Here is a 25,026-nt window from a genome sequence, read left to right as displayed (position 1 = left end):
AATTTCTCACCAGTATAGGTTAAGACAGGCAAGAAGTGTTCCTCTTCCAGGAGGTGCCATATTGCCACAATTTTATCACTGGATTCCTCTCTGTCTAGGTGCCTGCTTTTAAAAAGCAAATTACTTATAAAAAGAGCCAGTATTAAATAACCAACACCATCACTAAATGAGGCAAGTTTTAATGCTGTAACCTCCTTGATTCACACATATTGAAACATATTAATATTAACAGATTTTATTAATTCATGTCCAAATAAATATCCTTCTCTGGCCTAGGCACTTCTGAAAGGGAAGCATGACCATATGAGTTACTAACAAGACCCTTGTTAATTTTCAGAGCTCAGATTATGCTATATTCACTAAGGCCCTGAGAAGGTAAGCGTACTGGGCTCTGACTAAGGCAAGCTCTGCAGGCTCATCATTATGTTATTCCAGATTACAAGCATGAGGAACCTTAGGAAAGAGGAAATCAATTTGGTATAAATCTTGGATTTCCAAGGCTGTTGAAGGACACAAGAAACAGGATATCAGAAGATAAAATATAGTTAAAGCATACAACCTTATATCAAATTTTGACATGAAAAGGACAGAATTTGTCAAAGTATTATTATTATCACATTCACTGGAGAGTTGAAAATCAAGTCAATCAAGAGATATTTATTAAATTCCTCTTGTTTAAGTCTACCATGGTCTTCACATATACTGGAATACCTACTGGATGTTATAGCAAATCTTTGCTGAATACTAATTAACTTCTAAATATTCCTCAAAAATATGATTATTATTTATATTATTATTAATATTATTTATATTCATAATGTGATTTGTTGTCTACTTCCAGATATGTAAAAAATTAGACTTTCTACCCAGAAACCAAAAGCAATTTAATGCTCTATCTTTTAAATGAAATTTTGTTTTCATATAACCTTTTTTCAGAGACACACTTTTAAACACCCATAGCACTAACCTGAAGCTACACAGCTTTTTTTGTCCAGTTGTAGGTCATACCCAGGAAGGCAACCACATTGCCAGGACACTGGGCTGAGAGGAAGGCAGAGCTGGCTACATCCACCATTATCAGGTGATGAACAGCCTACAAAAAAAAATTGCTTGGTAGTGATGCTATATCATTCATAAGTATAACAATTTTTCATCAAAATATTGAGGTGAGCCAAATATATGTTGATTTTTAAAATCATTTCTTCAGTCATTCACTTTGCCTCAATCAACTTAATTTTTCAGAGAATAGAAGCAAAATGTCACTCTACTATACTTCCTTATAACCTGTTATCTTGAACCCTTCACATCCCAATGGCCCTTGTTCTCTTGTTCTACCACTGAGTCCAAGAACAAGTGCACTGGCAGCTGGCTGGAATCTGAAATACATTTTGATGAGTTTGGCAGCTGGTCTAACACTTTCTAGTGAGTAATACATATATTATTTTTCCTCTCACATATTTTTGGTCTCTTAACTTCTTTTGCTTTCTTTGTTAAAAAAAAGGCCACATATAACTCTTCTGCTATTATATCCAGCACTCTGTATGCTTAAGTCTATGAAGATATAAGTAGAGCGGTATTTACAGGTGCAAGCAACAGGCTAAGCTCTTTGCATCCATCACCTGCATAATCCAGGAGGCAGGTATTTTTAACCTCTACAGATGAGGAAATTGAGACCAAGACAAGGCAAGTAACTAGTCCAAAATAACACTGCTAGTAAATGGTTGTCAGGCTGACTAATTTCAAAGCCCTTGCTCATAACCACTACACTTTGCTATTTAAAAACAAACAAACAAACAAACAAAACCCCAAAATCTTATTTAATTTATGTTAATCTACTGCACAAATATCTTTCATTGTGTAGTGTTGGAAAATCTGTTCTTCTTTGTCAATAAGATGCAAGTTTTAGATGTCACTTAGAAAATGAGTATTTTCAAACAAACAAAAGGAAAATAAACTTACCACTACATGTTTTTCCATCTGCCTCAAGCACTGAGCCTTCAGGACAGAAACATATGGGACCATCTGAAGTTAGAACACAGTCATGGCTGCATTCAGATGCATTGCTTGGACAGGAAATTAATTCTAATTAATGAAGAATAAAGTTAAGATTAGTGTTAAATCAGATTTGTGGAAATTTAGTAAAATCAATTGCAAATAAAAACATGTTATTTTGAAAAGAGTAACTTAAATAAAGATCAAACATTTATGAATTGCTGTGGTAATGGAAATATTAGCAGAAAGAAAAAAATTCAAATCTAAAAAAATTAAAGCAAAACTCTGATTTTGGAAAATGACTAGTTTCCATTAAGTTTCTTTTATATCAACTAATATTTTTAAAGTCATTAGTCATCAAAACATTTTAAATGGAACTTGGGCAAATGATTCTCAAGTTCATCTGCAAAATTGATTTTATGTGTAGGGAAACCTAAAAATACTGTATTACTGTTGTTAGATGTAAGAAGAGAATGAGAGACTCTTAACAAATACCAAAATGTATCATGAAGGTACAATAATTAAAACAGTGGGTAACGAGTGAGAGAAGAGAGGAGAATAGAACCAATTGGAAAGCTTATTTTAGAAAAGACTCAAGTACACATAAGAATGTAGTGTGTGATTAAGGTATTTTAATCATTGAGTATATGAAAGATGATATAATAAATGGTCAAGAAATAACTGAGTAAGGATTAGGGCAAAAGTTAAATTCCTAACCTACATCATACGCCAAAATAAATTCCAAGTAAATCAAAGATTAAAATACAAAATATATATCATAGAAGTTCTAGAAGTTTTGGCAATCAAGTGAGATTATGTGTGTTATGTTTGGCACATAGTGGACTCCATAGCACATTAACACTATGCACTTGAGTATATTTGCCAACAGGTACACCACATGGTTTTAGAAGAAGGTCAAGTCTCATAGGCAGGCACAAAGGTAATAGGTAATTTCCAAGAACTTCATTACCATCCATCCATTTTTATGTGCCTGATTTCATAGACACATATGCCATCCAGACTGACTTATTCTCCATCATCTCTGACACAAGACTATAGAATATAAATGTTTACTTAGCTTTTTCTTTTCTACTTAGCTATACTAGTAGATTCAATAAGAATTCTACAAGAAGGTATCTGAATATGTAACCCTAAATTTGAGTTGAGAATATCCATATAAACTCATAATGTACTTCTTTTTAAATAGTATATTCCTAGACCTGATCCCCCAAAAGGCCTAGAAACAATGACTACTTAGTCTCAGATTATGTTCTGTAATACAGTTTCTCATCAAAAGGAAGAAGCGCTCCTCGACAGATTGCTAATTCCAGTTCTAGGACACAGAATGTACAAGACAAGCCTGGCAAATATGGGCTACAGGTAACAAGGAAACTACCAAAGACGACTAGGGTCAAGAGCCCATTTGCAGAGGCTCCCACTGGCCAAACAGAAGATAGTGTGCTCATCGGTAAGGATAGCAACTGCAGTGGGTGGAAACATATAAAAAAATGTTAAAAATCCACCACTTATGCTGCCTTCACTATAAGAATTGTATCTTGAAGTAACCAAAGAGTTATGAGAGAAATTTTTCTTTATAAAGGTATTCCAATTAATAATTGAAAGGAAATACTAGAACTAGATATCACCATTTGAAACTCTTGATGAAATAATAAATCTAGGGAATGATTGTTAATGACTGCTACAAACATTCCCTGAGAGATTACTGGGCTATTTCTTGCCCCCAGCCATTTTGGCAGCTTCAAGCTATGTTCAGTTGGTGCAGTCTTGTACCTAAGGAAGGAAGACGGTAGCCAAAGAGAAGACAAAAAAGTTGTTGGAGTCAACTCTAGACTCCAACTCATTACAAAAGGTGGAAAGTAGGTGCTAAGGGTGCAAGCAGACTCTGAAAATGATTGACATAGCAAAGGGAAGCTGGTCATCCTTGCTAACAACTGCCCAGCCTTATGGCAATCAGAAATAGAGTACTACACCATGTTGGCCCAATTGGTGTCCAGCATGACAATGTTAATAATAGTGAATTGGGCACAGTGTTTGCAAAATACCACAGAACATGCACACTGGCTATCATTGATCGAGGTGATTCTATACCATTTCCCCGAAAATAAGACCTAGCCAGACAATCAACTCTAATGCGTCTTTTGGAGCAAAAATTAACATAAGACTCAGTATTATATCATATTATACTATACTATACTATACTATACTATACTATACTATACTATACTATACTATATTATATTATGTTATATAAGACTAGGCCTTATATTATAGGAAAATAAAACTAGGTCTTACATTAATTTTTGCTCCAAAAGATGCATTAGAGCTGATTGTTCAGCTAGGTCTTATTTTCGGGGAAAACCGGTATCATTATAAGCATGACAGAACAGGCTGGTAAAAAGCCAATCACTCAATTTTTTTTTCCTTTCTTTCTTTTTTTTTGGCGTAAAATAGGCCAGAGCTTGTTTCTAAAAGAGAAAGAAAAAGAAAGATTATTGGGGAAGTTTATGATGTGTCTCCAAGTGGAAATATAACCACACCTATGAAGTATTCTTGCCAAAAATGTCAAAGCCAAGTCTGATCAAGCCTTTAGATCTAACTACAAGTTTTTAGAAGAACAGGGGATGACATCATAAAAATGGAGGCATGAGGCGAGCCTCTTGAAATCTCCCCTGGAATTTACAACAAATTGAACAACTATAACTCTACAAAGGACTCCCTGCACAGCAGACAGGCAAGACTAAGAGGCGCACTACAGAAATCATCTAAAAGTGGGCAAATTGCATGAGCAGGGGAGGAGGGAAGGGAGAAGTGCAGAGACAGGGCCAAGCGGGTGCAGAACGAAGACCTAGATTGGTGCTCTGAGCTCCCTGCTTCCCGAAACTACCACAGCTGCGGGACAGGGAAGAACTCGGACTGCTAGGGTTCCGCTTATGGCCCACAGGGCTGAGGGGACAACATATAACATGGCTGAACACAATGCTCATGGCAGAGACCTCGGAGCAAAAACTGAGGAAAGAAGGCTGAAAATGGTGGTTTAAGCCCTCACTGCTGAGCAGAGAATGGAGCCGTAGGCACTGAGACTAGCCGCCCCCTCCCTACCCTCCCAGAGCTCACCCTACCCCCACCTGCCCAATACTAGAAGTGGAACAGTAGCAGTGTCAGATCAGAAGAACAGAATATTTGCTGTTCTGAGAACTGTGGCCCAGTCTCACAGCCCAACTAGTTCCGGCAAAGGGGAGAGAGACGTGGAAGCAGGGCTGTGGCTGTGGTGGTGGTTGCCGCCATTGCTCTGGGCCACCCACCTCTCACAACCCACCCCGCCCCTGTCACCACCTATCTGGGCGTATCCCTGCAGGAGTAAACAGAACTGCTGAAACACACGGGCTCTGAATCTGGTGCAGGAAGAACTCTGGAACTTCAGAAGCTCTCCGCATACCCACATGGACGCGGCGCCCTATGACTCAGGTGAACTTTTCACAGAGGAGAAGCCCACTTTCCAGGGAATCCCCCCATTGAATGAGAAGCTGGAATAGTGCAGAGAAAACATAACACTACAGTGTGAGAAAGAAAAAAAGGCTGCAGTCGGAGAGAAAATAAAACATTCTACCAACACATCCTGGAAAACAAAAGAAAGACCTCTTCCTATCAACCTGTTGAAAAACCCACTGCTGTAGATGTCTAGGAAGAGAAATAATAAGTCGTTAATTGCCATGAATCACCAAGGCAACAAGACAGCTCAGAAAGAAAGTGAAAAGTCTCCAGAAAATGAACTTAAAGATATGGAAATATGTGACTTAAATGACAGAGAATTCAAGATTGCAGTTCTGAAAAAACTCAACGAGATGCAAGAAAACACAGAAAGGCAGTTTAATGAACTCAGAAACACAATCAAAGAAAAACATGAACATTTTACCAAAGAGATTGAAATTTTAAAAAAGAACCAAATAGAATTTCTGGAGATTAAGAACTTAATAGAAGAAATGAAGAATGAAATAGCCAGCTTAGGTAGTAGAGTTGACCAGATGGAGGAAAGAATCAGTGACATCAAAGATTAAAACCCGGAAATGACATGGATGGAAGGAGAAAGAGACTTGAGACTTAAAAGAAATGAAAAAACTCTATAAGAACTTTCGGACTCCATCAGAAAGAGCAATACTAGAATAACGGCCATACCAGAAGGAGAAGAAAGAGAGAAGGAACAGAGAGTATATTCAAACAAATAGTCGATGAGAACTTCCCAAACTTGTGGAAAGAACTGGATCCTCCAATCCAAGAAGCAAATAGAACACCTAATTACCTCAACACCAACAGGCCTTCTCCAAGGCACATTGTATTGAAGCTGTCAAAAATCAACAACAAAGAAAGAATCCTCAAGGCAGCCAGGGAAAAGAAGACGGTAACCTACAAAGGAAAGCCTATTTGATTATCATCAGATTTTTCAGCAGAAACTCTACAAGCCAGGAGGGAGTGGAACCAAATATTCAAACTATTGAAAAGAAAGATATCATGAGCCAAGAATAATATATCCAGCAAAGATATACTTTAGATATACTTGAGATATTCAGAAGCTGAGGGAATTTTCTAACACATGACCTGCACTACAAGAAATACTGAAGGAGGATATTCGACCAGCAAAAATAGTGATAATTTGTGACAACCAAAACATAAAAGGGGGGAGAGTAAAGGCCTGAACTGGAATATTGGAATGGAGAAAGTAAGCATGCTGAAGAAAATGGAATACTCTAAATATCAAACTTTCTTTTACATAAACTTAATGGTAACCACTCAAAAAAAAAAAAAAAAAAATTCAGAACTGAAATATATAACATAGTAAAAGAAGAAACAGAGGTAAAAATCATAGAATACCACCACGCAGAAATAATAGACAAAACAAAAAGGCAAAGAAACAATGGAGACACAGTCTTACCAGAAAACCAAAGATAGAATGATAGAAAATCCTCACATACCAATAATCACCTTAAATGTAAATGGACTGAACTCACCAATAAAAAGGCACAGAGTAGCAGACTGGATCAAAAAACTAAATCCAACCATAAGCTGCCTCCAAGAGACACATCTCAGCTACAAGAACAAACAGAGACTCAAAGTGAAAGGATGGAAATTGACACTCCAAGCAAATGGTATCCAGAGAAAATCAGGTGTAGCCATACTGATATCAGATGAAACAGACTTCAGGATAAAAAAGGTAACGAGAGACAAAGATGGACATTTCATAATGATAAAGGAGACTATAGAACAAGAAGACATAATAGTCATCAATATTTATGCCCCCAATCAGGGAGCACCGAAATATACCAAGCAACTAATAACAGACCTAAAGGGAGAAATTGACCAAAACACAATTATACTAGGGGACATAAATACATAATTGACAGCTATGGATAGATCATTGAAACAGAAAATAAATAATGAAATAGCAGCCCTAAATGACACATTAGATGAAATGGACATAATTGACATTTATAGAGCACTTCATCCTAAAACATCAGACTATACATTTTTTGTAGCATACATGGAACATTCTCAAGGATAGACCATATATTGGGACATAAAACTAGACTCAGCAAATTTAAGAAAACTGAAATCACACCAAGCATATTCTCTGATCACAAGGCTTTGAAATTGGATATTAACCGCAAAAAGAAAGCAGGAAAAACCACAACTATGTGGAGATTAAATAATCTACTTTTAAATAATGACCAGGTCACAGAAGAAATAAGAGGAGAGATTCAAAGATACATAGAAACAAATGAGAATGAAAATACATACTACCAAAATTTTGGGGATGCAGCAAACGCAGTTTTTAGAGGAAAATTTATATCATTACAGGCCTATCTCAAGATACAAGAAAAATCCCAAATAAATAACCTCATGTTATACCTTAAAGAACTAGAAAAAGAAGAACAAATGAAACCCAAGGTCAGCAGAAGCAAGGAAATAATAAAAATCAGAGCAGAACTAAATGAAATAGAGAACAAAAAGACAATAGAAAAAATTAATGTGACAAAGAGCTGGTTCTTTGAAAAGATTTACAAAATTGACAAACTCTTGGCTAGACTCACTAAGATAAAAAGAGAAAAGACACTAATAAATAAAATCAGAAATGAGAGAGGGGATGTTATCATGGATGCCACAGAAATACAAAGCATCATTCAAGAATACTATGAAGGACTATGTGCCACCAAATTGAATAAACTAGAAGAAATGGACATATTCTTACAAACATATAGCCTTCCTAGGCTGAATCATGAAGTAGAAAATCTAAATAGACCGATCACCAGTAAGGAAATTGAATCAGTCATCCGAAACCTTCCCAAAAGCAAATGTCCGGGACCAGATGACTTCACTAGTGTATTCTACCAAACTTTCAAAGAGGATCTAATACCTTTCCTAATCAAACTCTTCCAAAAAATTGAAGAAGAGACAGTACTCCCTGACTCATTTTATGAGGCCAACATTACCCTGATATCAAAACTGGATAAGGATAACACAAAAAAAGAAAATTACAGACCAATATCTCTGATGAATACAGATGCAAAAATCCTAAATAAAATTCTAGCAAATTGAATGCAACAATGCATTAAAAAGATTATTCATAACGACAAAGTAAGGTTCATCCAGGAGCACAAGGATGGTTCAACACACACAAATCTATCAATGTGATACACCACATAAACAAAATAAAGGACAAAAATCATATGATTATATCAATTGATGCAGAAAAAGCGTTTGACAGGTACAACATCCATTTATGATTCAAACACTTAATAAAATAGGTATAGAAGGAAAATACCTCAACATAGTAAAGGCCATATATAACAAACCCTCAACTAATATCATAATTAATTGTGAAAAACTGAAGCCCTTTGCTGTATGTTCAGAAACGTGATAGGGCTGTCCCCCATCACCATCACCTCTGCTTTTCAATATAGTATTGGAATTCCTCGTTAGAGCAATCAGGCAAGAGAAAGAAACAAAAGGCATCCAAATTGGGAATGAAGAAGTTAAATTGTCACTCTTTGCAGATGACATGATAATATTTATAGAAAACCTAAAGACTCCACCAAAAAGCTATTAGAAACAATAAATGAATACAGTAAAGTTGCCAGCTACAAAATCAACATACAAAAGTGCGTTGCATTCCTATATACTAACAATGAAATCTCAGGAAAAAAAAATTCCTTTTGCAATTGCAACAAAAAGAATAAAATACGTAGGAATAAAGCTAACCAAGGGTGTGAGAGATCTATATGCTGAAAACTAACACACAATTTTAAAAGAAATTGAAGAAGACACAAAGAAATGGAAAGACATCCGTGCTCATGGATTGGAAGAATCAACATAGTTAAAATGGCCATATTACCCAAAGCAATATACAGATTTAATGCAATCCCCATCAAAATCCCAATGGCATTTTTTAAAGAAATAGAACAAAAAATCTTCAGAGTTGTATGGAACCACGAAAGACTCCGAACAGCCAAAGCAATACAAAGAAAAAAGAACAATGCTGGAGGTATCACACTCCCTGACTTTAGCTTGTACTACAGGTCAACAATAATCAAAACAGCATGGTATTGGCAGAAAAACAGACACACAGACCAATGGAATAGAATTGAGAACCAGGAAATAAACCCACATAACTATGGACAGACAATTTTTGACAAAGAAGAAAAAAACATACAATGGAGGAAAGACAGCCTCTTCAATAAATAGTGCTTGGAGAATTGGATAGCCACGTGCAAAAGAATGAAAGTGGACTGCTATCTGTCGCCTTGTACCAAAGTTAATTCAAAATGGATCAAAGACTTAAGCATAAGACCTGACACAATAAACTGCATAGAAGAAAACATAGGTACTAAACTGATGGACCTTGGGTTCAAAGAGCATTTTATGAATTTGACTCCAAAGGCAAAGGAAGTAAAAACTAAAATAAGTGAATAGGACTGTATCAGATTTAAAAGCTCTGCACCGCAAAAGAAACCATTGACAAAATAAAGAGGCAACCAACTGAAAGGGAGAAGATTTTTGCAAGCAATGCCCCTGATAAGGGGCTAATATCCAAAATATACAAGGAACTCATACAACTCAACAACAATAAAACAAACAACCCAATTGAAAAATGGGCAGAGGATCTGAAGAGACATTTCTCCAAAGAAGACATACAAATGGCAAAAAGACAAATGAAAAAATGCTCAACATCACTAATCATCAGAGAAATGCAAATAAAAACTACAATGAGATACCACCTCACCCCAGTTAGAATGGCTATCATCAACAAGACAAATAGTATCAAGTGTTGGAGAGGCTGTGGAGAAAAAGGAACCCTCACACTGTTGGTGGGAATGCAGATTGATGCAGCCGCTATGGAAGGCAGTGTGGAGGTTCCTCAAAAAATTAAGAATAGAATCACCATATGACCCAGCAATCCCTCTCCTGGGTATCTACCAAAAAAAATCTGAAAACATTTATCCATAAAGACACGTGTGCTCCAGTGTTCATTGCAGTTTTATTTACAGTGGCCACGATATGGAAACAACCAAAATGTCCTTCGATAGATGAATGGATAAAGAAGTTGTGGTATGTATTCACAATGCAATACTATTTGGCAGTAAATAAAGATGAAACAGTACCATTTGCAACAACATGGATGGATCTTGAGACTATAATGCTAAGCAAAATAAGTCAGACAGAAAATATAGAGAACCATATGATTTCACTGATATGTGGTATATAAAACTGAAAACAACAAAAGAACAAGACAAACAAATGAAGGGAAAAAAACTCATAGACACAGACAATAGTTTAGGGGTTACCAGAGGGTAAGGGGGGAGGGGAGCTCTAGAAGAGGGTAAATGGGGTCTAATATGTGGTGATGGAAAGAGAAGTGACTCTGGATGGTGAACACACAATGTAAGATATAGATGATGTAATACAGAATTGTACACCTGAAATCTATGTAACTTTACTAACAATTGTCACCCCAATAAACTTCAATTTAAAAAAAAGAAGAAGAAGAACAGGGACGTCACAGAAGTACCATCAGTAAAATCTAAAATGTGAGAAACTATAGGAAAAAAATGGTTTCTTCAATAAATACTTGCAAGGGGAAAAAAAAGAGGATAGAGAATCTGAAGAACAAAAAACAGGTGTATCAACCTAACACAACACATACAGCTTGTCTGGATACTCATTCAAACAAAGAAACTTTAAAAAACTGTTAGAAATAATTTGAAAATTGACCAAATATTTGATGTTATTAAGGAATTATTATTTTTTAGATGTGGTAATGGTACTGTGATTATATCTGAAAACTGACTGGATATTAGATGATATTAGGAAGCTACAGGTAGTCTTTTAGACATAATAATATATCATGATTATGTTTTTAACATGCTTATCTTTCAGTGATATATAATGAAATATAAAATATGGATAAAGAAATACATATATATATATACATATACATGGCTCCCAACGTTAGAGGTTTTGATTTAACAGGTGTGGGGTAGAATCTAGTCATTCATGTTTTAAAAAGCAAAACAAAATAAAACTGCAAAGTAATCCTGATGCATACTGCTAATTGAGGACCACCAACCCAGACCATAGGTACCTTAGAAACATCAGTGAAAATGAAGGAAATAACACAGTAAATACTTGTTGTACTTACGGTGACACCGTTTCCCATCAGGAAGCAGAACAAATCCTCTAGGGCATGTGCAATAATAGGATCCAGGGATGTTTTCACACCCCAGAGTACAGCCATGATTCCAAAAGGCACATTCATTGACATCTGCACAATCACAACAGCAAAACACAGTCAGGTGGTTATGTTTGAAAATAAATTGTAGTGTCACTAATAAATCTGCCCAAAGTTGGGTATCTCACACTTGTATCTGCTGTACCTGACCATGAAAAGACTGTTTTTGCTACTCTAGTAAAGGATGAAAGAAGTCAGTTCAATTATCATAAAAGCCATTTTTATTCTGTAATAGTGTATACTTTCAAATATAGATTTTCATACTAGAATTACCCTTGGGAAAAAGTAGTAGTTTCCCCTGAAAAGATAGAGCCACTTAAGGCAGGACTGTTGACAGTTCTTGACAAGGATGGGACATCACTTCTCTGCTCTTCAGCCTCACCTGGCTGACAGGAGCCCACACGTGAATGTGGGCACAGCCCCCAGCAGCGTCTGACTGGCTGACACCCAGCCTTCCAGGTCAGTTCTATGAGATGGCTCCCTCCAACTAGCCCCAGGTAAGCAGGGGACTGTACCTAACAGGTAGGTGTCAAGTTTACCTGAAGTCTCACCCCAATTACTTCCATTGAGTATGACTGTAGCCATTGGGTTCTTTTCTTCAGTTATTCACTGGGGCTCCCAGGAGAAAGGACCCAAATTTCTCCTGGGCTCATTAAATTGGGCCTGGAGTCTCAAATAAGAGGATCCGTAGATGACCAGCTTGCCACACATTTCCTACAGATTCCCACTAGACTTTAATGGCATATGATGTGGAGTCACAAACTCTTTGAGAATCTTATGATAGTTATGGAACTATTTCCCTAAAACATTTGCAGATGCTGACATTTTACACACAGTCAAAACCACAGAGGTCCATGGAGTGTACTCAGCAAAGCTCTGCCTTATGTCAACCCTGAGTAGCCTCTGAAAGCATTTGATCTAGGAACACAAGATATAAAGAAGGCCTGAAAGTATTACAAAAGCTTTAAAAATGGGGAAAATAAAATTGTTTTTCTGGGGAAAGAAGTGGAGGGGAGTGGAGTCGTTTCACATTGAGGCTCAGATGGCCCACTAAAGACCAGCCGCTGGCTCGGGTGGCTATCTTTGCTTCAGGAAGCGACTGCACATTACCTTCACAGTACTTTCCATCTTGGCTTAAAGCATATCCTTCCATACATGTGCACAGGTGGGACTTAGGTTCTTGTCCACACACGCTGCCTCCGCAGTTGCCTTTCCTCAGTTTGCAGAGTTTCTGATCTAAAAGACAAGATGGTTTATTTGAAGTAGAGGTGTGTTTTGGCAGGGGACAATGTTTGATCCCTTCATAGTTCTTAAGAAGTCTAATCTCCCTGTGACATCAACAGGGGTGTTGTCTTTCATGGTGGTGGCACTGCTTTAGGATCAGATAGCTTTAGCTGGATTCTGTCAGAAGCCCATTTATTTCTCTAATTGTATTTCTCCTACGAAAACTCTCAGGATAGGGCATACTAATCAGCTGGAGATGTCATTCCAAACACTAAGCACAACTTAGCTTTTCATTCTGATTTACTTTTATATATATATAAAAATAAAGTACATAAAAATAATTCTGAAAATGAAATATCTCTTTAAGAAATAAAAACGTTTGAAACCTAAGAACGTCTCTCTCTTTTTTTAAATTAATGTTTATTGGGGTGACAATTGTTAGTAAAGTTACATTGATTTCAGGTGCACAATTCTGTAACACATCATCTATATCTCACATTATGTGTTCACCACCCAGAGTCAGTTCCCCTTCTATCACCATATATTTGACTCCATTTATCCTCTTCTGAACGTCCCCTACCCTGTTACCTCTGGTAACCACTAAACTATTGTCTATGTCTATGAGGTTTTTTTCTTCATTTGTTTGTCTTGTTCTTTTGCTGTTTTCAGTTTTAGATACCACATATCAGTGAAATCATAATGGTTCTCTATATTTTCTGTCTGACTTATTTAGCTCAGCATTATAATCTCAAATCCATCCATGTTGTCGCAAATAGTACTATTTCATATTTTCTTACGGCCGAATAGTATTCCATTGTGTATATATACCACAACTTCTTTATCCATTCATCTATCGAAGGACACTTTGGTTGTTTCCATGTCTTGGCCACCATAAATAGAGCTGCGATGAACATTGGAGCACATACGTGTTTATGGATAAATGTTTTTAGATTTTTTGGGTAGATACCCAGGAGAGGGATTGCTGGGTCATATGGTAATTCTATTCTTAATTTTTTGAGGAACCTCCACACTGTCTTCCATAGTGGCTGCACCAGTCTGCATTCCCACCAACAGTGTGTGAGGAAGAACATCTTTTCTTAAGTATAATATTTGTAGGTCAGATCTATATATTTAGCTGTTTTTAGGATCTTTATTTAAAGAGCATCTTTCAGATTTAATATATACCATTACCATATATTTTATCCCCAAATTCTGAGTTTATTGCTGCCAGTGTTCCATATTTTACAAAATAGCCCAGGGTGTATAGCAAAATCTGCTCAGTGAGGTAGGTGCTTGGGTTGAATTAGCCAAATGTATTGAACAACAAATGGCCAACATGGTAACTTGGATTTCCATACAGAGCCAGAGTCAAGAGCTAAACTAGTAACATATATATCTCTGTTCAAATTTTGCTTTTTTTTTTTTTTTTGCCAGTGTTAACAATGATAGAACCTTTGTAAAATACCCTGGAAAATACAGAATTAAGCTTGAGTCTGAGGGCAGATCCTAGGATGCAGGTAGATATGGAGGCCAGAGCTCCGGCAAGAGGTGACCTCTGAGGGAAAAGATGGGGGTAATGGACTCTGAATCACGACATGGCTGAGGTCAGCAAGAGCCTGTGAATAATGAGAGGAGCTGAGGGGCCAAGGGCAGGACTACCAAAAACAGTCTTGCTATGAAGGGCACAAGAAACAAACCAGCGAGGGGCTGAGCACAGCAGTGTGAGGGGCTGAGACCGCTCTCCAGGTAGGTCTCTGTTGATCTACTTATAAATTTTCCTCACTCTGACTCTACCTGTTACCTACTATTTTAAGTCACTAAACACTTTTCGTAACCAATAATAGCAAAACGCATTAGAAACATATTCTTGCCTCTTTAAAATGTCCCTAATGTGCATCAAGACAACCTGGAGGGCATGTCACACTCTAGAGATTCTGATTTGGTAAATCAAGAGACTGGCTCAGGAATCTGCACTTCTCACAGGATCAGAGTGATTCTGAAGTTGGGAATCTTCACATCACACTCTGAGAAATAACAGCCTCATGTCCTTATGAGACATCCCTCCTTCATCTCAGTTATGGATACCTCCTTTAACCTGACCTGTGTTATTTCTTTACTTATTTTAAATGTGATTATTCAGATCTCTTGACAGAATTAATTGCACAAGTAATCTTGCCAATTACTCAGTACTGTTGCAACATTACCTACTAAATCAGTTAAGATTTACACTGAAAAGTTCTTTGGATATTGATTCCAAATATTTTGTTTCTTGTCCATGTTTTTTATGGCAATTACACATGTATAGTTACATGTTTTTTCATGTTCCTACATGCTTCACATATCAAAATTTTAATTAAGCACAATTAAAAATAAAATGACTGAAAATTTTAAAGTAAATGACTAAAACTAGAAACTTGTAAATTTATTGGAGACAAAAATACATCCACTGCAAATTTCTAAAAAAAAAAAAAAAGAGCATATTATTTTTTAACTTTAATTTTTATAAAGTTTTTAAGTGAACAACAACAAAAATCCAGAAGTGTTTGACTCAGCCTTTTAATAGCATCAAAGTGCTTCCACTTTCCTGAGGTGACAAAAAATCGAATGGTTACACTTCCTGTAAATATCTCATAAAAACCTTTCCAAACCCCGTGTGATAGATGGCCACTGGATTAATAATTAGGGAAACTGAGTTCTGTCCTGGTTCTGCCTTTTACATCCAATCACTTTTCTTTTTGATCTCAGTTTCCTAATCCATGAAATTAAAGGATTGAAGTAGATATTCTCTGAGACCCCTCACTTGAAAAAAAAAAATTATGGTTCTATACACAATCAGATGTTTGTGGTACATTCCTCTAAGTTTATACTTCTAAAGATTCACTAATCTTAATTACTGCTTATAATATGTTAATGGAGATTCAGACTGATTAATGAAGCAAATAATTAGTTATAAGGTACAGTAAATGTTCTGTTCATCTAGATCCAATATTATCTTTTTTGGGGGGGTTACTTTTCCACTACCTCTCACTTGCTTTTATGTGTGTTCTTATCATCATCATCACCATCATCACAATTATGTATACTAGTATGTGTCTTCTTTTCATTAATCCATAAGCTTCTGAAGATAAGGCATATATATACAGATAATATACATATATATAATATATATACAGATTTTATGTATGTATGTGTGTGTTTATATCTATATATATACACATTCCATTCACATTTAGAGTCCCATTTAGCATGGTGCCTTTTACAACATAGGTGTACTACAGACATCTGGAACACATACACAAAAAGTTGTGTCACCTGCAACTTAACTCCTTTATTTGGTTTCTACTTCAATTTCCAGTCAACCTTAGAGTTAGAACTCAAACAGATGGTCAGACTATGCTAGCCGAGTACCCTTTCCATTGTACCATGCTGCTAATGGCTTTAATGACACTTATTAATAATATACAACCCTTTTCAAAGATGAGCATAGGCAGGAAAGCAATCACTATTCTCCTCTGAATGGTCGTACTGATGATGTGACCTGAATTCAGACACTGAACACTTTAAAAGGTCATTTTAGAAAGTGACAAAACATAGAGGATTAAGGGCTATTTTTGTTTGTTTGTTTATTCTCCTTAATCTTCTGCTGTTCTTGAGCTTCAAATTAGGCCAAAGCTAGCACTCAAAATGCTGTTGCTGACCTCAGATAATACCCCCTCCCAGATCCCAGCAGTGGGGCTTAATTACCTTTGAGATCATATTAAAGCTCCTAATCACAGAGTTTAATGTCCACCACCAACTGTGCCTTCAGTAACTGCCTGGCTAACACACAGGCTCTCAGGAGCTTTACTACAGCCAAATAAATCTATGGATTTTACCCTGGCCCAGTTCTGAAACAATGCACATGGGATTTCCTATCCTGCTTTCTTCCTGCTGATCACACCTTTTTTTCTACAACAAATTTACTGTAAGACTTACATCATCGAAAAAGCCTTACTATTCTCTTGCATTTGAACCCATTCGTTTTAATCATTTTTGTAACTAAATATTTCGCACCCTCAATATTTAGCATATTCAATAAAAAATTTGAACATTTATAAAGCATTTACATGATCACATTTAATTTTCATAACAAGCCTTTGATCTATGCAGAGTGAGTATTAACTTCTGTTTTACAGATTAGGAAATAGTGCCTTAAGGATCATGTATAGGTCATAAGGGGTAAGACTTGGACTCAAGCTCAAGTCTTCCACTTGTAGAACCCATCTCCTTACTACATATATATTATCTGTGTATATGTATATATGTATTCTTATGTGTGCATATATATATATATATAAAATATGAGTTTTTACAGAAAAATATATATTGCAGGCATTCATTTTATTACACTTTATTGTGCTTCGGAAACATTACATTTTGTATGAATTGAAGGTTTGTGGCAACCCTGCATCAAGCAAGTCTATCAGTGCCATTTTTCCAACAGCATTTGCTTCCTTCATGTCTCTGTGTCACATTCTGATAATTCTCACAATTTTTTCAAACTTTTAAATTATTATTATATTTGTTATGGTAATTTGTGATTAGGGCTTTTTGATAATATCATTGTAATTGTTTACAATAGTAAACAGAAGTAAACAATCCCTCTGCTTGGGCCTCCCTATTCTATGAGACAAAACGATACTGAATTTAGGCAAATTAATAACCCTACAATAGCTTCTAAGTGTTCAAGTGAAAGGAGGAGTCCCACGTCTCTCACTTTAAATCAAACGTTACAAATGATTAAGTTTGTGAGAAAGGCATTTCAAAAGCCGAGATAGGTCAAAACTAGGCCTCTTGCACCAAACAGTTAGCCAAGTTGTGAATACAAAGGAAAAGTTCTTCTAGGAAACTAAAAGTGCTACTCCAGTGAACACATGAATGAGAAGAAGGTGAAACAGTCTTTGTTGTTGATATGGAGAAAGCTTTAGTGGTCTGGGTAGAATATCAAACCAGCCACAACATTTCCTTAAGCTTTAATTCAGAGCAAAGCCCCAACTCTCTTCAATTCTAGAAAGGCTGAGAGAGGTGAGAAAGTTGCAGAAGGGAAGTATGAAGCTAGCAGAGGGTTGGTTCATGAGGTTTATGGAAAGAATCCATCTCAATAACATAAAAGTGCAAGATGAAACAGCAAGTACTGACATAGAAGCTGCAGCAAGTTATCCAGAAGACCTAGCTAAGATAACTGACAAAGGTGGCTATACTACACAACAGACTTTCAATGTAGACCAAACAGACTTATATTAAAAGAAGATGCCATCTAGAACTTTCGCAGCTAGAGAGAAGTCAATGCCTGGCTTCAGAGCTTCAAAGGACAGGCTAACTCTTTTATTAGGGGCTAATACAGCTGGTGACTTTAAGATGAAACCAATTTTCAATTACTATTCCCTAAATCCTAGAGCCTTAAGAATTATGTTAAATCTACTCTGCCTGTGATCTATAAATGAAAATGCAAAGCCTGGAGGACAGTACATCTGTTACAACATGGTTTACTAAATATTTTAAGCCCACTATTGGACATACAATTCAGAAAAAAGAATTCTTTTCAAAAAGTAACTGCTCACTGACAATGCACCTGGTCACCCAAGATCTCTGATGAGATATACAATGAGATTAATGTTATTTTCATGCCTACTAATACAACATCCATTCTGCAGGCCATGAGTCAAGGGGTAATTTTGACTTTCTAGTCTTACTATTTAAGAAATACATTTTGTAAGTCTATAGCTGCCTTATAGTGATTCCTCTGATGGAGCTGGGAAAAATGAATTGAAAACATTTTGGAAAGAGTTCACTAGTCTATATGTCATTAAGAACATTCATGATTCATGGGCAGAGGCTAAAACATCAATACTAACAGGAGTTTGGAAGAAGTTGATTTGGACCCGCATGGATGACTTTGAGGGGTTCAAGCCTTCAGTGGAGTAAGTAACTGTAGATATGGTGGAAATAGCAAGAGAACCAGAATTATTGGAGCTTGAAGGTGTGACTGAATTGCTCCAATCTCATGATAAAATGTGAACAGAAGAGGAGTTGCTTCTTATGGATGAGCAAAGAAAGTGGTTTCTTGACGTGGAATCTACTCCTGGTGAAGATGCTGTGAAGATTGTTGAAATGACAATGAAAGATTTAGAATATTACATAAACTTAGTTAATGATGCAAAGGCAATGTTTGAGAGGACTAACTTCAATTTTGAAAGAAGTTCTACTGTGGGTAAAACACCATCAAACAGCACCACATGTTACAGAGAAATTGTTTGCGAAAGAGAGAATCAATCGATGTGGCAAACTTCATTCTTATTTTAAGAAATTGCCACAGCCAACCTCATCCTCATCACTCAACAGCCATCATCATTGAGGCAAGACTCTCTATGGGAAAAGATTACAACTCTCTGAAGAATCAGATGATAGTTAGCATTATTTAGCAATAAAGTGTTTTAATTAAAAATTAAAGGAATATACATTGTTTTTTCAGACTTAATGCTATTGCACACTTAATAGACCACAGTATAGTGTAAACACAACTTTTATATACACTGGGAAACTAAAAAATGTGTGTGACTCGCTTTATCGTGATACTTGCTTTATTGTGGTGATCTGGAACTGAACCCGCAGGATCTCTGAGGTGTGCCTATATTTCTATGATACATATAATGTACATATTATATGTAATATATACAATATTATATATAACAGATGAATTATATTATATTATATATAATATATGAATATAAAATATATAAAGTTACATATAAATATTTTTTCTATAATCCATAGTCATATTTTTGTTTATTTATTGTCTTTCTCATTAGTGAGTTCCCTAATAAATTACTCCCTCAACTTCCTCAAAACACTTCCCAAACTGTATAATATAGAAGTTTATTCTTCTTTGTTAATAGAAAACAACGAGGAAGAAAATACAAGAATGATCATTTTGTACTACTAGAATTTGTAATCACAGTTTTAAAAAATCACTTAGCCAGAATTCATCTACTTGGTATTATTAATCATCTAAACCCCTCTAAGAATAATAAAGTAAAACAAATCAACAGCCTCCTAGCAGTTAAAAAATAAATGCTCTTTACTCTCAATAGAGCTGGTCGTGCCCACTCAGTCTTTCCTATTTTATACCCATTTCTGACAAATCTGGGCAGCCCACTGCTTGAACATGAGAATACAAGGTGTATATTCTTCTCTCCCATTGTTCCCATCTCCACCCCCGCTGCATTCCCTGATGGCACAAGTGGCTACATGGTTCCAGTGGTCTTTCTTGCTGAGCCCAGACATAGCCTCAGCCCAGCTTCCATACCTCCCAGGGCAGTTACTGGGAGACAGCAGGAGAGGTGACCCTATTGGTCATCTCTCCATGAAGACTAAAAGCCTCAAATCAGGACTCCTCCTAGAAAAAAGATGGTATAATTTGAGTGTCAAAATGATAACTGCAATAAATAAAAACATGGCAAATATTTTTTTAAATCCATGAGTTTATAAAGATGCTTTAAAAAAAAAATTACCTTTGGAGGCTGCACCAAACCTTATTCTGAAAACATAAATTGGGGAAAGAATCAAGCATTTAATTTACGTTTCCTATAAAAGATCCTTCTCAGGGAAATCACATAGCTGATGTGATAAAGTTCTTTAGTTAATAAATGCATAAACGATGATAGATTTGGAATGTCATCACTTTGAACCTCTAACCAAAAAATGGTTCTAGGCAATGATAAACAATAACTTCTAAAGCCATTATGCGAAAGGCTGATGAGAAACTTCGTAATGGATGGACCAGGCTGGCAACACCATACTGCTGACAAATCTTGAACATCACGAAAGAACAAGAACCAGCCACTATATGCCTCCTGGTGTGGTCAGTGGGAAGCATACAATACTACCTGCAGTACCACCTATTAAGCATTCTTGCAAAAAATTTGAATCTGATCAGGCTTCTAGGCCTAAACTACCTATTTAAGGAAATACAGAATCATGTTAAATGACACCGTGGGGATATAATCTGCAAAATCCAGAATGTGGGCAATTCTACAAGACAGGTGATTTGGTTTCCTCAATAAACAAATGTCAAGAAAAAGCCCCAGATTAGGAGATAAACAGAGGTCACAGCCAGGCATGCAGAAACCAGCAGTGAGAGACAACAGTAAGAAAGATGACAGAAAAATGATAAAGAGCCATTCCAACTGTTGAAAGGGCATTTCAAGTGGGAGCCATTTGGTATCAGGACAAACCTGTATTAAAAATCCAGCTTTACCTCAAACCAGTCTGTCATGCGGGGACTCAGCTCCCACTCCCCACACAAGAACGCAGGATATTTATTCTTTTCTTTAGATTCCTCATATAAGTGAGATCATGCGGTATTTTACTTTCTCTATCTGACTTATTTCATTTAGAATAAATGAATGAACTAATCAGAAACAGTCTCAGAGACATAGAGGAAACACTGAGGGTTACTAGATGGGGGCAGGGGTGCGGATAAGGGGGAAGGTGAGGGGATTAGAAAGCACAATCAGTAACCACAGTATTGCCACAGGGATACAAAAGTCAATTTGGGGAATGTAATCAATAATGTTGTAAAGATTTTGTAGGGTATCTGGTGGACACTTGTCTCATTAGGGAGACCACCTCAGGGATGATGTAGATGCCTGATCACTGCACTGTTCACCTGAAGCTGAAGCTGAACAATAGTGAATGTCAGCTATAATTGTATATGTATATAAATCCATATATACATATTTATATATTACCTATATCTATATCTACATCTATATCTCTATATATATGGTTACAAGAAGTGAAGTACAGCATTAGGAATAGAGACAGTGGAAATGTAATGGCTGTATGCAATGTCAGAGGGGTAGTAAATTGGGGGCAGAGGGTTATCACTGAGTGAGGGGTATAAATGATAAATGTTTAACTAGTACATTATTTTGTACACCTGAAACTAATAAAAATAAATTTAAAAAGAAAAAGAATGCAGGCTATGGTGAGGCCAAAAAGCAACACCAAAGGAGCCATAGATAGGGGAGTCATACCACTATAGTCTCACTGGCGGCTGGGTTGGAGACACAGGAAGCAGGAGCCACACGAACCGCAATCCACACTCTGCCACTTGCTAGCTCAGCCACTCACTCCTACCCCCCCCATTTCTTGCTAGCCCCCCATTTTCTTGCTAGCCCCCATTTTCTTGCTAGCGTAGCCACAGCAGTTATATTAGTGGCCAATAGCTCACTGGTTACAGCTGATGGCCATCTAATGACTGAGTCAGCACCTTTCCATATGAGGCCGAGAGCCTGGAAACTGCTCTCTGGGACTCTGTCCCCACACAGTCCCATGCTTGCCCCAGTGGCATGTATCTTTGTAAATGTGACCCTAGTCATTAAGAAAATATCAATAACTATCTATAGATAAGTTAAGAAGATATAGTAATCCATGCTTTGCTAAGATTTCTATTAAAAGTAACAGATTTTCATTGTTTGAATTGATAATTTTAAATTATATAAAACAGAAGAAACTGGAATTCTTGTGCACTGCTGGTGGGACTATAAACCGGCACAGCCACTGTGGGAAACAGTATGGGGATTCCTCAAAAAATGAAAAGCAGAGTTACCATATGATCCAGCAATTCACTTTAAGGTATATACTCAAAAGAATTGAAAGAAGGGTCTCAAATGGATGGACCAGGCCGGCAAAACCTGAACTGCAGATAAACCTTGAACATCACAAAAAGAACAAGAAACAGCCACGACGTGCCCTATTCAGAACAACATTATTCACAGTAGCTGAACATGGCAGCAACCCATGTATTCATTAACGGATAAATGAATTAGCCAAATGTGGTATATGCATAAAATGGGGGTATTATTTCAGCCTTGAAGAGGAAAGAAATTCTGACATATATAACAACATGGATGAACCTTGATGACATCGGGCTAAATGAAATAAGCCAGTTACAAAAGACAAATATGATTGTATTATATGGGATACCTAGAGTAGTCAAAATCATAGAGACAGAAAGTAGAATGGTGGTTGCCAGGGGCTGGGAGGAGTTATAGTTTAATGGGCATATCAGTTTTACAAGATGAAGACAGTTATGGAGATAGATGGTGGTGATGGTTGCATAACAATGTGAATGTACTTAATGCCACTGAACTGTGCCCTTAAAAAATGGCTAAGATGGTAAATTTTACGTTATATGTATTTTACCCAATAAACAAATTTAGAAAAGAAATCATGTGGAGAAGAAATGCTCATGTATCTAGGATGATCCTTTTCTAGAGGTTCCAAATAACCAAGGGTTTACAGTAGACACTCAGCAATAACATAATAAAAATGAATCAGTGTCCCACCTGGGCAGTTTTAGCTACACTAATCACTTCCATAAACAGGTACATTTCCAGGTGAAGGCAATTCTCTTCTGTGGACTCTCAAAATTAAGGAAATTCAGCAATACGTTTGTGCATGAAATGAATGCAAAGTATTTTGCACTATGTTGATGATGGATACCCTTCGTTTTCCAAAGGATATGCTTTTGAAACTCTTTTATGAGCTTAAAACTGAAATCTACCTTTAAAGGAATCCAGAGAAACAAAAATATTTGTGCCTTTAAAAAGATAATGTCTGTGAGCTATAAAATCCCCAGAAGTTGAGGTTGAAATAATGTCATTCGGATTGTGTACAGAAATGTTCCCACACTGGTTCTGATATTCAGATAATAATATGGTTGTCAAGGCAGGCAGCCAGGAGAGCACTATTGCCTCATCAACTTAATCATGCCAGCAAAACTGTGAGATCAATTCTGTCTGTTTTAAGACAGCCAGGGGAGAAGTTGTGTGTGTGTGTGTGTGTGTGTGTGAGAGAGAGAGAGAGAGAGAGAGAGAGAGAGAGAGAGAGAGAGAGAGAGAGAGATTTTCTTAGTTCCTGAAATGGAAAACAAAAAGTTAAAGAGAGAGAAATGCGATTTAACCCCCTGATCTGTGCAAACTGAAATATGTAACCACCAGAGGAAGGCCGCTGATAGACAATAATATGCTGAATTACAAGTCCCCCCCCCAAAAAAATAAGGCAAAATCTAAGATATGAAATGAGAAGTAATAGTGAGAGTGAGTTGGGAAGGCAGCATGCTGTCCCTCTGCCTGGGTTCAAATCCCAATCCCACCACAGCGTGACCTTGAACATGCAACTGTGACATCTCTGAACCTAAGCTTTTTAACCTATAAAATGGTACTAATCATCACACCTAATCCATACAGTTTTGCGAAGATTAAATGAGATAATATAGGTAAAGACCAGAGTGGATAATTCTGTACACACTCTACAATTATGGCTATTTGTATTACGTCTAGGGGCAATACAACCTGTGGTGCTTTTCTATTTTATTTTCTATGCAGCAGCCAATGTGACTAAAAAAGCACTCACACTGTTACCTCCTTGAGGAAATAAGAAGTAATAATGTCAGTTCCCCTAGATTCTAGCCTTCCTTCAGAAATCTCATGCCTGTCTTCCTGTGCAGTTTTCACGGCTCTCTTCAGGAGCTATGTCTGGGGCAGGTACAGACACATTTACACACTAATTGTGGCACAGACTCATAGTCCCTCTCATTTCCCATACTATTACCAAACCCCAGTGGCATCCAACAGAGAGGAAGAAGAGAAAAGAAACCATTCCGTCTTTGCTTCCAAACCTCAGGAGGCTACTTGGGGATAAAAATAAAGATATTGTAAAGCCTTCTTAAAATAAAGCAAATGTTAGTATAATATCATTTATGTGGTATAAGCCATATTGAGGAGCCTACATTTTTAAAACAGTATATGCTAAAGAATTAAAACAGAGACGTCCACATTTAAAAATAGAAATTTTAGACTGTGACTAGATTCAGTCAATCCATTCATTGTACTAATAATATCTAAAAGTCTTTCTTTATAAATAAATAAATAATCACTGAATACACAGTGGTTTAAGCAGATAAA

The 25,026-nt window shown here is 36.7% G+C and overlaps 1 protein-coding gene across 2 annotated transcripts in view; it reads right to left on the bottom strand.

Moving 5' to 3' along the window:
- EGF (epidermal growth factor) overlaps positions 1 to 25,026 on the bottom strand; it is an 89,111-nt gene that overhangs the window by 40,373 nt on the left and 23,712 nt on the right. For both annotated transcript variants that reach the window (XM_019741967.3, XM_019741968.3), the window contains exons 6-9: positions 12,902 to 13,027; positions 11,702 to 11,824; positions 1,960 to 2,082; positions 968 to 1,093 (exon numbers count right to left, since the gene is read on the bottom strand). In XM_019741967.3, coding sequence (XP_019597526.3) covers positions 968 to 1,093; positions 1,960 to 2,082; positions 11,702 to 11,824; positions 12,902 to 13,027 — 498 coding nt within the window. The remainder of the gene's footprint in view (positions 1 to 967; positions 1,094 to 1,959; positions 2,083 to 11,701; positions 11,825 to 12,901; positions 13,028 to 25,026) is intronic.

This window comes from Rhinolophus sinicus, chromosome 1 (genome assembly GCF_057876585.1).
Source record: "Rhinolophus sinicus isolate RSI-liver-muscle chromosome 1, RSI-T2T, whole genome shotgun sequence".
In the NCBI taxonomy this organism is placed as follows: domain Eukaryota; kingdom Metazoa; phylum Chordata; class Mammalia; order Chiroptera; family Rhinolophidae; genus Rhinolophus; species Rhinolophus sinicus.
Note: the sequence above shows the minus strand (reverse complement) of the source record. Positions and strands in the feature narration are given on the sequence as shown.